This window comes from Molothrus aeneus, chromosome 4, assembly GCF_037042795.1.
Source record: "Molothrus aeneus isolate 106 chromosome 4, BPBGC_Maene_1.0, whole genome shotgun sequence".
Lineage (NCBI taxonomy): Eukaryota > Metazoa > Chordata > Aves > Passeriformes > Icteridae > Molothrus > Molothrus aeneus.
The window spans coordinates 55,558,093-55,575,358 of record NC_089649.1 but is presented as its reverse complement, the minus strand read 5'-3'; the positions used below and the strand labels follow the sequence as shown (position 1 = coordinate 55,575,358).

At 37.6% G+C, this 17,266-nt stretch overlaps 1 protein-coding gene across 1 annotated transcript in view; it reads right to left on the bottom strand.

Annotated features, from left to right (window-relative positions):
- Positions 1-17,266, bottom strand: part of DHX15 (DEAH-box helicase 15) — a 50,353-nt gene that overhangs the window by 5,678 nt on the left and 27,409 nt on the right. The window contains exons 8-13 of the mRNA XM_066548542.1: positions 15,860-16,009; positions 15,592-15,700; positions 14,296-14,487; positions 11,114-11,236; positions 8,757-8,947; positions 1,223-1,392 (exon numbers count right to left, since the gene is read on the bottom strand). Coding sequence (XP_066404639.1) covers positions 1,223-1,392; positions 8,757-8,947; positions 11,114-11,236; positions 14,296-14,487; positions 15,592-15,700; positions 15,860-16,009 — 935 coding nt within the window. The remainder of the gene's footprint in view (positions 1-1,222; positions 1,393-8,756; positions 8,948-11,113; positions 11,237-14,295; positions 14,488-15,591; positions 15,701-15,859; positions 16,010-17,266) is intronic.

Genomic DNA, 17,266 nt, shown 5'->3' with positions numbered 1-17,266 from the left:
CTGTCAAAAAAGGAGAAGCTTGTTACTGATACTCAAACTTTAAAATAAATTTTACAGAAATTTTACAACTGTAAAGGAAGGAAACAAAAGTTATCCATTATTTTCAGCTCATTCTGCAATTCTAAGACTAACTGAAATTTACACACATGCACACATTTAAAATGGCAGTGCCACCCTGAGCAAGTGTCCAAGTTCAAAGCAAAAAGCATGCACATGAGTCTCACGAGATGCTCCTGTCTGGCCATGTGCCCCTTACAGACTCTTGCTGCTGCTTCAGTACCTGCCATGGCAACCCACACAGCCAGAGCCTCTGCTTACTGTCAGAGTCCCTCAGCCACAGAAGTGTACACAAACAACCACTTGTGTCAGAGTGCAGCTCTGTCTTAGCTGTTTTAAACTTAGAAGTACAACCAAGGCAACAGGATCCTGCTTTAGCTTAGTATTTGTTGAACCAAGATTTCTAAGCAGGGACTCAAACACATTTTCCACCAAGATACTACAGACAATGTAAATATATACGTTGTGTTTTCCAGCTTATGAATCTTTAAACTCTTCCTGTACAACAGTAAAATTACAGCAACTGAAGAACTTCCCGTGTCCCCAAAGCTTACTACAACCTGGTAAAAAAAGTACAACCTTAAAGACAGGCAAGATGCTTCAGATCTCTGCTTGTGTGCAGAGATTCAGGCTTCTGATTTCCTTGATATATTTAGCTGATGAATAAGTATCATAACATGGGAAGCTGTATCACTATTATCATCTCTTTCCTTAGAATTTTAAGAAAGCATGAAGTACTGTTCAGAGCCTTCTGAAAAAATCAGACAGAAGAAGTCTTAGATCTTGAGAACAGAAGCACTGATACTGAGTTATCTCTTAACTAACTCAGGTATGCAAGTGGGTGCTAGGACATACCCCCAAACCTCACAACTCCAGGCAGCTCCAGGCTTACTAAAGTAACTAGTTCTAAGTCAAGCTGTGCACTGTACACAGAGTCCAGGCATCAGAGGTCTAACACAAAACCAATGAAAAGGCACAAGTACCCATAAAGAAAAGCTTCAGTCATCTACAAAGTCTCAGTCCATACCATTGCTGTTCCTCAAACCATTTCTGTAAAACTAGCTTCAGGAAAAGTGAAAAGAATTACCTCAACTTAAAAAAAGGGAAAAAAAAACACCCCAAGAACTCTACAGTAGATCATAATTGTTGCAATACTTTGGCTTACCATTCTGGCTTGATGTCTGTACATGTCCGGATGTAATTCTTTGTTGTAAGGACAAACTCATTATACAGCACCCATTCTGGTTTGTGATCAAGAACAGTGGAGGGATGCAACTGCACCACCTGGTTATCTTTCACTGTTAAGTAATGCCCTGTTCGCTCCAAATGTGCCACCTAAATAAAAAGACATTTTTCCATTAACACAGGCAATTTTTAAATGAAGCAATTTCAAGCTGATTGTTAAGCGTTTTATACAAAACAAACAAACCCAACTTCCAAACCTCATCTAAATTTGGCACGTTACTTGACCACTTCAAGTATTCAAGGTTTTTTATAGACACAATCAAGATGCCAGATGTTTTTGCTATCTACCATGGTACGTGTATATTCTAATACACAATTCAAGCAACATACAAAAATAATTATCACCCAAAGAGAATAATCATTATTGCAACAGCAGCAATGAAAACACAAAGGAAGGGAATATATACTGGACAGGTTTGCAACATCACACAAAGTCAACTGTGGTCTACAAAAGACATCTGCTTCAAGCATTTCATTTGCAGTAGCCACTGTAGGGCCAGTAAGCCACAACATTATTCTTTTATGAAAGAGGTCTCACTACAGCATGAGCTTCAGAGCTGGAAAATGTAGGTTCAGCGACACACTTGTGCTGTGACCTTGGTGAAAATCAATTAACCTCCCTCTGACTAAGCTTCTTCCTCTATGAAAGGGAATAATGCCTGCCTTGCCAAGATGCTCCGATACCCAGCTCATTAAGATTTGGTAAAGCAGACAGTTATCCTTTCAATGATATCCTCTGTACCAACAGCTAATCTAACAGAACAAGTAACTAAAATTAACTCTTTGATACCAGTAGTTGAAAATAACCTCCTCTCATTATGTAAATATACACACACACACACGGAGTAAAAAGATTAAATAGGTTGGGCAATGGCTGAAAGACATCAAAAAAGACATTTATAATAAGATCATTAGCTGTTTTCCTTATTAAAGGAAAACAGACTGTATACTTCCTTGTTTTCTTGAATTCCTAGGTATATTTCACCTTTTATTTTTGCCAAGTCAAGAGCAAATTCCACCTATTAGATTAAAACCCCAGGCCTTCTAAAACAATAGCTACCTCAAGTTTTAAGTCAGAATATCTCTTTACTAAGAAATTGCTTACTTTGAGTGTACTTCTCTTTAAAATGTTATGACATTAATATCCAGAACATGTTTTAGGAGTAGAACAAGATATTTCAATAGTTTGCAAATTTTGTCACACAAGATTTGAGAGGTAACAGTTTATTTCAAGTCTGGGAAACCAGAAGACATTCCTTTAAATGGAGATTAACAGCACACTGTAATGATTTAGGCCTAATTTTATTTAGCTCAATAAAACATCTGTAACATTAAATATCAGTATAGGTGCAAACCAGACTAGACACTCATGTGTCACAGGCCTAGCACAAACACAGCACACCTTGCTGTAGGATTACAATTTTTTTCAAAGGAAGGTCTGTTTAAAAATCAATTTCATTTTTCAGATCAGAAGTACACAAGCATACAAAAGTATCTATTTTACCTGTTCTATTTCTTTCTAGAAAAGGACAGAACAATGCGTTATTTAGGTTTTATTCTAGAAAAGTGTCCTGTTAAAGTCAATACAATTTATCTTTGGCACCTCAGTCTCACTCATATGTATTAAAAAAGTAAAGTCTTATACTCTACCTTTCCCAAATACAATTTTCTTTTACATGTCATTTGTAATGGTAGAGTTATGTTTCTTATTGACTTTGCATAATTCTGAAGCATACTCAAAGAAAAATAAATGCTACAGAAATGTATCTCTTAATTAGCTCTTAATTTCCAGGGAAGGACAAGAATTAAAATAACCCCAATTACAAAGAAAATGTTTCCTTAGACCATTGATATCAGGGACAAGCCACCTTTAGGTGGTTATATATATACTATTGTGACTGGCATCAATCCTGAGGTAACAGTGAGCTGCAGTATTTATCCTCTTTAGCTGTTTCTACAGAGCGTGCTTGCTGGCACACACCTTGGTAAAAATTTCAGGGTCAGTGATGGCAACTCTGTGGGGAAATACACAGTGAAGCTATGGCTCCAAAGCAAGCCACAGTGATCTGCCAGCTGCTGCATTTTCCTGCTCATTCCTGGCCTGCACTGTTCCAGCACAGATGACTGAGCCCATCTTGCTTCTACTTTGTAAGTGGCCTGCGAGGTCACTGAGCTTAAAGAATTTAGAATGGGCTCAGGCAGGCACCAAGGTTGACATAAGAAAGCAAACAAGGACAAATGGGAGGCTTCCATTGCTTCTCTGAAAGCCTGGCTTGCAAGCATCATCAGTGCCTGTAGGAACAGGGGTGGTTGGACCAGGTGTCCTCCAGAGGGCCTTTTCACCTCATTCTGTGATGTTTGTCAGAGTATAAAGAGCATGAGTTTCCACAGAAACCACAGGATCATACAGAGTATGTCAGGGAAATGGGTTCATTTTTGATGAGAATTGGTAGCAAGGAAGAGACTACAGAACATACCTGAACCCCGAGATCCCCAAAGAATTAGGCTATTTGAACATGACTCTAAAAGAATGGGTAAGTGCCAAGCCAGCCCATGTATCTCTGCAAGAGATTACTCTGCAGCCCCTGAAAAGCCCACAAGGCTGATGATTTAGAGACAATTATAATCTTTCTATGAACGTGACAAACCTAAATAGAAACAGTGGCACATGCCACAAGAGGAAAAAAATGTTTCACTTCAAATTCTCACCACAGTTTTGTTAAGAATTACACACCCTCCTCTGAAATTTTAAGTATGCTTGTGCTTATTTCTTAGCTATCATGTCATGGAACCTAGAGGGTGAAGTCAGGGGTCTTCAATCAAACACTAACACTAAATCCAAATGCACTTGGAAGGTCAAAAGCAGGTACAGTATTACAAGATCCAGCCCTTTCAGATTTAAGGCTATACATTGTGACTCGGTAGTCTTGACAGACAGTTTAGAGAAATGATTGGTCTTTGTTCTTTCTGATAAACCAATGCCAGCATGCACCAAAGGAACCTTGGCAGTTGCCTGGATTTCCAAAATTTCTGCTTGGAGCACACGCAAGAGTGTTTCTGAATCTATTAAAAAGTTTTACAGCACTCTTCTGCATTCCTAAAGAGCAAAATGAATACTATTAAATGCACCACTGACCACCTTTGTGTTGTAAGTTTATTTTATTAACATTCTATTATTGTAGGAGCCTGATTATGTAAAGACTTCAAAATATACATAATTCCATACAAGAAATAAGCACCAAAGACTGAGTAGCATCAGGAATGAGATTTTAATTAGAAGGCAAATCATCTGACATCTAACTTCCTGTACAGTATTGGTAACTTATCCTCTGTAGTGACCATGATGTATATAGCCTGTGTTTGACTATGCCACATCTCCCAAGAAAGATTCCAAGCTTGATCTGTATATCTTTCTAGCCAAGAGGGCCAATGGTATCCTGGGGTGCATCAGGGAGAGCACTGCCTGCAGCATGAGGGAGGTGATCCTGCCCCTCTACTCAGCCCTGGTGAAACTCATCTGGAATGTTGTGTCCAGTTCTGGGCTCCTCAATACAAGAGAGACATGGAACTCCTGGAGCAAGTCCACAGAAGGGCTATAAAGATGGAAAGACTGGAGCATCTCTGTTACAAGGAAAGGCTGAGGAAGCTGGGCCTGTTCAGCCTCGAGAAGAGGGACCCCATCAGTGCCTAATCAGTATCTGAAGAGAGGGTGGCAGGAGGAAGGAGCCAGGCTCTCTTCTGTGGTGCCAAGCAAGAGGACAAGAAGAAACAAACAGAAATGAAGTTCCATTTGAACATGAGGAAGAACTTCTTTACTCTGCAGTAGCAGAGCACTGGAAGAGACTGCCCAGAGAGTTTGTGGTTTCTCTCATAAACAAATATCTCTGGGAGATATTCCAGAACTCTCTGAACACAATCCTGTGCCATGTTCTCTAGGATGAGACTGTTTGAGCAGGGAGGCTAGACCAGATAATCCAACTGTAGTCCCTTCCAACCCAACCTATTCTTTGATTTGAGAACACAGGACTTGCTTCCACCTTTAAATTCTGATTTAAACTATCAACTATCAGTTCTTGTTCTGTCTTCAATACTAGATTGAAAATACAATGATAAAAACCTAGGTTGCTTTTGTCAACTGATAAAAAACAAAATCACTAAGAGGAAGATGACCCATCCTGAAGTCATTTGCCTTTTCCAATTCGTTTCCTTATCTTACTTTCTGTGGTATAACTATTTTTTGCTTAGTTTTAACCATGGTTACTTCAGCTACTATTAACAATTTAAAGATTCTAAGCTTAGTTTTGAATGGGTATCAGAGATAAGCCTCCATTAAGGGGTTACCTATTCTTGTGACTTATTTTGATCCCCACCTAACAGTAAGCTACAGTATTTATCCTATTTAGATTTTTCCATAAAGTATGCTTAACAGAAGTAGGAGAAATAATCTATACCTAGTTCCATAAATTTATTACCAAATTATAAATATATTACACAGTACAATATGCCAATTCCTCTCCCTTTGTAAGACAGACTATGTTTGGAACAAAGTAATTGAGAAATCAGTGCTTCTCTTTTTGCAAAGACCACCCTTGCTATATTTTACATATCCTTTGCATATTCTGATGTGTGATAGAGAAAGTTATTTTAAAAAGTTTTGCATTATAAGAACTAGAAGAAATCTGAGACACAGCACAAAAATTTTAAAAGACATTTAACTTGTCAATATCTATCTTTCCATAAGTTTTACTATATACAGAACTGTTGACAGTTTTAAATTATTTTACTATTCACTTTGCTTGTCTATGGTAGATTTACTGGAATTCAAATTTGCATTTAAATATGAAGGTAAAGAGATGATTCATCACCAGCAGAAATTCCACATTTATCTGTCTCTGACATGCAACTGAAGGCAGGTATACAGTACTTAGTACTGACTACATAACCAGTACAATTACAATAGTCAGTACAAGCCTATACTGTCTGACATAAACTACATATCTTGATTAGTACAGAAAATTCTACAGTGAATTTTTATGACTGGTTTTAGGACAGTAGGCAATTACCAAAGTCTAAACCATGCAGCAAATGAGAAGTATTTTGAGACAATGGCTACTACTGCGTTTTCTACTTCACACTGCCTTTTTAAATTTAGAAAGTTTGAAGAACCAGCTTCTGCTATGTGTTCTCCACACACCTCAGTACTTTACATGCAGAAGCTATCTAGAGTACATGCACACATTTCACAAGTGCCCACACTTGGAATTCCACCATGTTCTTCTCTACTTAGAGGACAAAGGATGACGTATGCATTTCATTACTAAGGTTTTCTGAACAAGAGCCCCCAAATGCTACAGCCGGAATATTAGCTTGGAGAGGGTGTAATGTGTATACAGACTACAACTGTAAGTACTTCAGCTGCTGGTAAATAACATCTGAGTTTTTAAAATTTTTCTACTGAAGGTTTCTTAAAGAAACATGGAATTCACCATAAAAAGTTCAGAGCCAAGGTCAAATACATACCACACTATTGTGAAGGTTTAAAGAGCTGAAGAAACTCAAACTAAAATAGACCAACACTTGAAAGCAGAAGAGCAACAGCTGAAATGGCTTCCACTCCAAACAGCTCCAACAGGTCAGCTATACCTATATCCTGACACACCCAAAAAATTCTACTAGGCATTTTGTGTGAGGGAGGCAGTAAAGAACCTACTGACCATGGAAGCCCAAGCAGACTTCTTTGATTTTCATCTGCTTTAATTTTCATCTGCATGAGCCTACTTACTACTGTATTCACAGCAAAAATACTAAGTCAGATCTTTAAATCCTACAACACAGAGACCAAAAATCTACTTGCACCAACACTGGTGCGGCTCCCCATGCATGGGAATAGGTGTTTTCTAATAGGAAAACACCAATTAGAGGAAGAGTTTTGCTCCAAGTAACATAAAACAGAGAGCACACCGACTTCCAAGTACATGGCCTCCCCACAGGTCCAACTAAGTGCAAGAACGCACTGGGTATACTGCCAAACCAAAGTGCAGCTGTGACACTCAGACCTGCCTGGGGCCCAAAATGGAATGCTGGGCAGAAGTGTTCTTTGTCTTTCAAAACATTTACAGAATTAAATGTGGAGGTGGGAATGTATTCTGAAGCATTTGCCAAGAAATATGCAGAAAACATGTCCCAAATTCAAGGACTGAACACAGTTACAGCCTACTTGCCTGAAAGGTTACAGCAACTAAGGCTTTAGAACCATTTAATTATTTAAAAGCAGCCAACAGCCTTAATCTCGCATTTGCATTACACTGAAATGCAGTTGCTGACATTGATATTTCTGTATTCTGAAAACCCAGAACATGTTTTTGCTGCAGACTGGCTGGCTGAGCCCCAGAGACAACACTTGGCAAGGGCGGTTTAAGGACAGGGTGCCCAAGTCTGTGCCCCAGCTGGGGTGTGTAAGTGCAGCGCTTGTCAGGCCCATGCCATCTTCACCTGCACAGCACTGACCAGCAGGCAGTGTTTGTGTTTGAACACCACCAGAGTGCAGTCCAAGGGAAAAATCAGGAAATGCAATGGGCACTGGTCAGCCTCCTAAAGATAACAAGATTGTAGTCTCCAGAAGTGAGGTTTTAGGCTCTAGCAGGGATGTTGCAGAGACGTGTCAAATGTTTTTTTGCTATGAAAAGCATTATCACAACAGTCCAAAATCAATGAGCATGGAGATTCACACTTTGTATCTGCAAGAGCCAGCAAAGACACTCTAGCAGTCTTAAGGATGAATGTTGAAGAGAAAAAACACAGCAAGATGGGACATGGGGGGGAACCAAAAAAACCCCAAAACCAAACAAAAAATAGACAAAAACCCAAGCAGTCTGCATTCTAGATTGGGGCATTGCTTAACCTGAAATGCAAAGCATGCAGGTGGCAGCAGTGGAGACTGGCTTTCATAGCATCCTAGCTCAATTGGCAAATGCATTTCAAACAGCATACATCTTGAGATTACAGAAGTGCTCCAGTATCTGACTCATGTAATTGAAAATTGAACTATAAATATGGAAAAATATACAAATGAAAATACTATCTTTCTGTAAGTATCATGTTTTCATATTTACGTATCACTTTACTTCCCCTTTTGGTATCAAATTACAAATAACTTTAGAACTACATATTCTGAAGTTACTTTGAAATATTTTATGTAGTCACTTCATGAATGCTCATAGCAGAAAGGAGATTTTGATACACTGATAAGACTGCCTTCAATTTTTCTTGCATTTGACTGAAGAATGTGCTACTTGAGTCATCACCTAGCAACTTGACAAAGACTACATAGTAACATAGCTAGCCACATGCAATTTAAGCAACATTTATTAAGCTTTAGCAAACTATAACAACAATACTAACATTATGAGCCACATAAACACTGAACTACTTTCTCTATGAGAATACACACATACCTGCATGAAATACCCAGTAACTAATGCCTTTCTTATGTTGATGTAATAGTCTCGACTGGTAAAATCTGTGCTTCTACGAGGCAAATTAAATCTATCCATGATTCGTGACAGCTGCTGGCGTACATTGTCTGCAGACATCAGGGACCTGTAGTTAATGAAGTTGTCGTAACACCACTGAACCGACTCATGATCTGCAACATTAGAAAATATGAATCAAAATTAGAACAAGTAAATGAAATAGCAACTAACCAATTCATCAGCCAGATGAACCAGAAAAAATATCCATAAACTTTTATAAATGGTAACAGCTCTTGGTTTATTCAGTTGATTTCCTGCACTAGGTAACTTGCCAAAACTTTTCTATCCAGGAAGCACGTGGTCAGGACAGAAGAAAAGCAGGGGTTTTCCCTCCCTCACCAATATAACATAAATACAATCACTGCTGTTTTACTGAAATACCATACCACTAAATATTGGACACTTCAAAAATCCCACCCTGCAACTAGAAAAACCATCTTCCAAACTTGAAGTGTAAAACGTAACATGATGTCAGGACACTGCACAGCCTTTAACTGCAGCATGCAATGAACATACAAGATAACTGTACATAACTACGCTGTATCTGAGAAATGAAACTCTACTTCAATTAAACATTCAAAAGCTAAGAGCTATACAGTCTGTTCTCAAAGTGTGACACACCTCACAGTAGTTTCAGTAAATGTGACTGGTAAAATACAGCCACTGTAAGCGAACTCTGTACTCCAACTGCTGTTAGCTCTGTTCCTACTGCTGTTAGCTCTGAGAAATCTAATGAAACAGCAAGCCTCAGCCATTCTGCCAGCATCAATACCTGCATGTTTCACATCAAAAAACCTAGTTCTCCCAAGCTATTCTCTGACTTTTCAAGTAATGCTCTTCTAATCTTTGTCAGTTTAATAATCCAACAAAGCCAGTCTTAAGAATTAAAACTTAAGGTAACTCTTGGAAAGAAAAGACTCTTCTTAATTTGCACTGTAAAGAATGAAGGTTATGGAAGTCAAGGTAAGTCCAAGTTCTTTCTTGCACTTTACCTTACAGAATATATTTTAAATGAAGTATGAATAAAGCTATTGAACAGTTATGATTCTACTGTACAGTACCATCGCATACTACTTGCTGAGCCAACTGAACTATGCATCATGAATAACCCATAAATGTTTTATATTGTTCTATATACAAACAGTAGAAGCATTTTGTCTTTTGATTCCAGAAGACCATTCACAATTTTACAAGATGATTCCTGAAATAGATGCATCCCTCAGTAACCTGAGTATTAAAGCAGTGGTTTCCAGAAACATGCACAAATTGTCTGCCAGATATTCTGCATCCTATTAATGAAAAAGCTAACAGGAAAAAAAAAGCAACACACGTTTTTATTTACAGATGTATCATAAAACTTTCTCAGCTGTTGTTTGTATTGTAAACTGAATGTATTTGTTGACTTTTGCACTTATTTTAGATTGTCATATAATGACAGTGTTAGAAGGTTTCAATACAGAATTTCTAATTCGAACCTGTAACAGGAAGGGGCATTAAGCTGCATTTCTTTTTACTCAGGGTAAAAAGACTGCTTGTTTTTTGTTTGCTAACAGGAAAGTATAACTGGAGCACCTAAGTGCACATGGCTGGCAGTTTATAGCCATCTTTTTATTTGCCACCAATATAAGTCAGTTTAAAAAGTGGGTCACTTGCTCATTGTTGAAGAGAACTAGCTTAATCTCTTCATTCTTATCTTCTTTAAGCTGCTAAAATACACTTTGGCTATGTTGAAGAGGATCATATATTTTCTCTAAATTCCATCCACAGAAATTACATAATTGAAACATATGTATCATACAGTTCTATGTTACTTCTTGTTGATGCATCATGCCTTTGCCTCTCAATCTATTCCAAAGCCTTATTACAGAATTCCTAACTACATTAAGAAATCAGAATTAAAAAGGTTTTTTGTTCTAAGGCCATATCCTTCTCCAAATTCATGTTTTTTTCTGCACTGCTCTCCCTGAAAAAAAATCACTAAGCAATTATGCCTATTTTTTATAATTAATGTTAAATAAACTTCCAATATTTCTTAATTACAGGAACATTTGCTTCCTTCTGTCCAAGGTTACCCAGCATTGATTTAAAAGCCTGGCTTGTTTGCATGCTCATCAGTTTATTACAAGATTGCTTGGGTAGTTTTTTGGTTTTGTTTAACCCCCAAAGGAAAGTAGCACTTAAATAACAAAAACCAAGCCCTTCAAGTGTCCTTGGAACCCAGAAATGGAAGCTGGCAGCACAAAGCATAAATAATTTTACTAAAACAGACACAGACTTACTTTGCTTGAAAGCATGGTAGACATTCAGCAACGTCAAATGATCTCCATCTATGTGGGCAAACCTCATCTTGGCTTCATCTGCTGCTTTCTTTGCTTCCGTGGGGCGAACAAAACACTGTGGGACTAAACAAGGTTGGTATGGGCCCAACACAAACGCCCATATCGATGAGTCACGCATTCACAGATAGAGGAACAAGGCCTAGCTAGGTCAGTGCACAGAGCATAGGGCAGGGCAGGATGGCCTCCAACTGCATCTTGGACTGTTTACTACCTTGATTTGGTACATCAACACCTAACCACATCTGTAAGACAAGAGGGTTTCAAAGCTACAGAGTACCTGATTATTTAAATAGAATTATATGTATGCATCAAAATCTCTAGTCTGAAGGCCATCAAGGTTACCTACACAGACTGGAAGGCTAAACAAATCTTAGTTCAAATCCAGTGCTGATAGCTCTACCAGGAGCTAGTACCCCATGGAATTAAATACTTTAATTACAAATCTGCTTTTTCAGAAAGCCCCTACAATGTAAATATTTCTGAAACTGTAGTGTACTAGCACAGTCTAAACCAACTTGAGGTTTGATTATCCCAAGTCTGTTACTAGACAGAACACACCAGTCAAGTCTCTTCCCACATGGTATTGCTATCAGCACTGGTATACAGAAACATGTGAATAATGAAGGTATTAATAAGTCTAAAGGCTGTGATGGTAGCGGTAGTGGTGGAAGGTTAAACCGTCCTTTGGCACTACTTCAAATAAAAAATATAGATCAAAAAATGCAACATGAACTTTATCATTAATATTCTCTTACATACATCTGACTGTTCTCACTTCCATCCAAAAATCATGTGTTACCATCTCTTTTCCAGCCACAAACTAGCAAAGACCACAAATAGTATTGCAGCCTACTTAATTCATGGTCTGTCAACATTCTACTAAGCTCTAAGATTGATATCAATCCACAAGATCTTGAAAGTAGTTATAAAGACATCTGCTGGAGCAGGGAGGTTGCACCAGGTCACCCACTGTGATTCCTTCCAACCTTACCCATTTTGTAATATACTTTATAGAGCTCCACACCAGAAAATAAATCAGTTTGGTTTTAAGTGTAATTTTTAAGAGGTTAAATTTCAATAACATTAATGATTAAATACTAAAAATCTTTTATCGTTTTCCAGCTGCTTGGGACTACATTAGTTTTCTCATTAACTGAAGCCCTGCAATTACATGAGAACACCTCTGCATATGACATATCCCTATCAAATGAGGGCTTTTTTATGCAGTGTTATGTTGTTTTTCTTTAGTCTTAAATTTGCATAGAAGCCCCAAAGCATGAGCTATTGTGAGCTGAATACCAGAGATGCAACTCGAGTAAAAAAATTCACATTGTAACAGTGAATCACGGTAACAAATCAACAAAGACCAATGCATTAAAGAAAATGGAAATGCAGGCATGAAATAAACACCCTGTATAATGGGTCCTGCATTTGAAAAAAAGATATAACATCAAGGGTATTTTAATTTCTAATTCATACTATTAAAAGCAAAATCCAGATTATTCTATCACTGTCTTAAATCAGTCTTTTGAAAAGTAATAGTACTTTCCATACCACAGCATGACACCATGGCTCTTATAAAATGTAGTATAATCATTTAATCTGCCCATTTTTAATTTTTCCTCTTTTCTGTCACCTAGTTTCCCATTCAGTCCAAACGAAATACATGGATTCCGATCAACAACATGACAATCTTTAGGTGCACTTAATGCACCAAAATACACTCTCTATTTATGCTGCTGGTTTAAAGTGCTTACTTTGGCAAACAGCCCTCACAAAGACCAGGACTATGGGTTTTTTAAGAGTAATGTTTTAGTTATGACCCATACATTAACGAGCTTCAATCCATTTTTCATTTTTTCCCCCAAAACTTATTTATCATTATGTTAATTATGGTTTAAACCAAAGAAGATATCGTGGCCTGGGGAAAGGTAAATTGGAAAAGCAGTAAGGCAAATCAATTGAAGGCCACAGACAAAAATACTAAACTGACTTGTTCTATAGTAGATACTGGGTGGAGAAGGGGGAAGAGAAGAGAAAGACAGGCACCAACCTACCACCACCTCCGCAATTAAGGCTACCATTTATTTACCAATTAAAGAAAAATATTATGATTCTGCCCTGCCCATCTGCTCTGAGTCTGAACAATCATAACTCTGAAACAAACATTTTAACTTGTTCTTAAAAATGTTCATATAAATATACTATAAAACTAAACTGAAGCAACAGATTTTACACTTAGTCAAAACTTTTTTTTTTCCCTACCCAACCAATTAAAGCATGTCAGCAATACACCTGCACTGTGGAGAGCCCGGTAAGTTATCACATCCCAAAGATAAAAGTGTTCTTATGAACCTGAGCACCCCCATTTTCATAACAGATTAAAACTTGCTGCTTGTCCTATGACCTCTAGTCATAAAACAAAGTCACTTCTACACAATGGGGAAATGAAATACAGGGTTTGCTTGGTAACATTTTCCTCTCATTAAGCTCTCTCAGCAAGCAGCTCTGCTCCGACACAGAGCTATTCATGTAGCAGCAGCAAAGTACAACTGTACACCTCAGTTAATTCTTATAAAGACACAGCTTCCTTCCAAGTTTCTTTTTTCCCTTTCAAAGTACTGACTGTTCTCCAGTTTTGCCATTTAGTAACTGAAAAATGTATCATGTACAAGCTTATGATTTAACAGAAGTTATACTCTAATCCCTTTGGGAAGACTGTGATTTATCAAAGTGCAGAAGAATGCACAGTACGAAAGAGATTTTACTGCCTGAACAAGTAGTGGTCGAGATGACATTGCTGGGCCTGACTATGAACCTAAATGGAAATTTCTCTTCCACTAGCCTGGTTTCCCATCCCCAACTAATCATATATATAGATTTTTTACTGATGTTAGGAGCAAACACTTAGATCATTTTATGCAGTAGTTTTCAACATTACTACTCACTGGCTTCAAGGTCTCTACATAAATCCATAATAACTGAACCCATATATGCAGTTTTAAAAAGCAAATCTAATTTTATTAAGAATGTATTTATGTTATTTTTCTGATGTGGGAAAATTAAATTTTCCCCAAACTGACCATCTGCAATTTGTTTAGTTTCTCTTTTCCTGCTATTACCTGACAACATGGCAGTAATAGATAGGACCTCATTAGAACAGTTGTAGTCACAGCTTGCAATAACCATTTTAGCCAGCTGTGGATCCAATGGAAATTCAGCCATCATGGATCCCAACTCAGTCAAGTCTCCATCATCATTTAAAGCAGCCAGATAATTTAAAAGCTCTAAGGCTCTCATCAGAGTTTCAGGAGCTGAAAGAAAAAAAAAATGTAAATTCGCATATTACCCAAATGCTCTGAATCAGCAAAAACCAAGGAAGCACAGACTGTTACTAGGTATCTTTTTTTTTTTTTTGGTTTTCCATTCACTAGCGTCCAAATGCAAAACTGTTGCCAAATCCAGCAATACACGCCCAAGCATGAATGAATGGGGGCGGGAGGGAGGGAACACTTAGAAAAGCTTTAAAATTAATCACAAGCTTTGAATATTTGAAGATTACTGCTCTTCAAAATTCAGAAAGCAGTGGCATTGTGAAATATTCAGTACCAGTAATATCACTTCTTCCTGCAGATACTTTTTCCCTTGTTCCATACTAAATAAATCAATAGTCCCAAAATTTCAGCCGTTAACCCTAGATACCTACAGCCTTTCAGAAAGCGACTAAGAATGTTCTCTTTATCTTGCATTCCTCACATAGCCAGTAGTAACCACAAAGAAAAATAAAATGAAATCCAAAAGTCTTTCTGCTAAGCTGTCATACATGTTACACAGAACAAAGACTTTAACTGTTCTGTAGAACTATTTTAAAACTTACATACTAGGTCAGATTTTTATTTAAGGGGAAAAAACAACTAATTCACCTATTTATATATGACAGATTTACTTTTCTGATTAGCAATACCACCCAATTATTTCTGAAGCATATATGAACATTTAAAACTTAGAAGAAAGATACGTAAAAACTACAGTTGTAACCAAACCATGTATTGAGCTTTAAAAACATCACCCCATTTTATTTACAAACAGTTGTTACCTGATTGCACAATTAGAATGTGCAATCAAGGTGATAAATAAAAACCTCAAGTAACAGACTTTGTAATGCCAAGAATTTGCTCTTATTCTCTGAAGGCAAGGGGCTTTCAGTAGCTTCCTTGGTTCCACTAAAACCTCTTACACAGAGAGAAAAAGCTTGCTTGGATATGACACAGAGCACTAAATTTCAGGATAAACAAATGACAATTCCTTACAGATTACAATTTAAAAAAACAGAAAAAAAACAATGAGAAAATTTATTCCATGTTGTCATTATATAAAGTAGTCATAAAAACAAAGATTGTAAAGATGGAAAGAGATACCTGGAGGATCCATAAAATCAAAGTGCACCAAATCATCTATACCAAGCTTCTTGAGCTGTAATACTACAGATCCTAAGTTAGACCTCAAAATTTCAGGGTATGTGTTGTCCTGGGGGGGTGAGGGGGGAAGAAAAAAAGAAAATTTGTAACACTTCTTCAGACACTTTATACTATATAAGTATTCAAATTCTCGTTTTGTTTAAAACCACAACACTCAACAACCTGAATCAGACATCCTTATAAACACAATGTAAAAACCACATCTTACCTGCATTTCAGTTTTGTAGGCTTTCTCTGTATAAAGCCTGAAGCACTTGCCTGGTCGAGTACGACCAGCACGGCCAGCTCGCTGCTGGGCAGACGCTTTACTGATGGCAGTCACCAACAGAGACTCCACTCTGATCCGAGGATTGTACACCTATTTCAAAGTGGAGGCAGAGCAGGACAGAAGGTTAAAGAATAAACAATGTTCATGGATAGGACAACTACCCAAACTGCTTTAAACTTATTTTTAAACACAGCTTCTGCACAAGTTGTATGTATCTGAAAATGAAAAAAACCCAAAACTGGCTACAAAAGACTGTGGAGAGCTTCGGATACAACTGCCTAGAGAACAGCATTTTTTATTCATCTGTTAACAGCAACTCCTGCCAGGCTCCCTGTTCTTAAATGTATTTTTAGATAGGATTTTCATGGCAAATGGAATGTGTCCAATTTGTTCTACAGAGTGCTAAGCACTTGTGGTGCTTAAAAAATCCCATAAAAATGTTGTCTTGATATAACTACTGATGTCTTAAGTTTTAGCTTTCATATTTTCCAGATTCTGTACTGCATTAGTATATAACTCTGAACTTCATATAAAGTGTTAGCAAGTTCTCTTCACAGTTTAGTTAGACAAAACAATCCTTTTCCAGCCTGAGAACCAAGGACACCATTACACCGTTACAGCTTCAGGCCCAAAAAGCGTAAACAATGGCGAACTGAAGAAAGCAATTTGGGAGGATGGGACTTCATAACCTGAACATGTAATTGGACAACTAACCCCAATATGTAAATCAACCAAAACTTACAAAAGTGTGAAAACTCAGACCAGGCATCCATCTTGGGTGGAAGCACAGCCAGGCTCTTGTACTGCCCAAGGTGTATCCTTTGAAGGCCTTTTAATAAATACCTACTTTATTCCTTTAACTCTGCCTAGCCTCTGTTCTAGGTAGCCTCTCAAGGCTACAAAGTTGAATAATCATACTCAAGATCAGAGAAATCTAACATTAAGGTTTCATGCAACTGTAAAGATCAGACTGATGACAAAACTGTATTTCAAGGGTACATGCAGACTATGACAGTACAACATATCTGCTGGTATTTACTGTAAAACTTCCACTGCAGTCATATCTAAACAGCAGCACTGTCAACTCAACAGGGCTCATGGAAAGGAATACACTGAAAACAAAGGCAGTAGTCAAACAGCAGTGTCAGCTGAAGACATTTTCAGCCCATGTTTTAAGACCTTTCTGGTATGATTCAGTATAAAATATGTACAGAAACCTTAGTTCTTATACTGGAAGAATGCAAAAAGAACTATTTGTGAAAAAAGTTCAGCCTTAATAGTGATTGAAATTTGTGCATAAAAATACACTGGCTGTACTCATGTTCTGCTGTGTGTTTGTCTCATTTT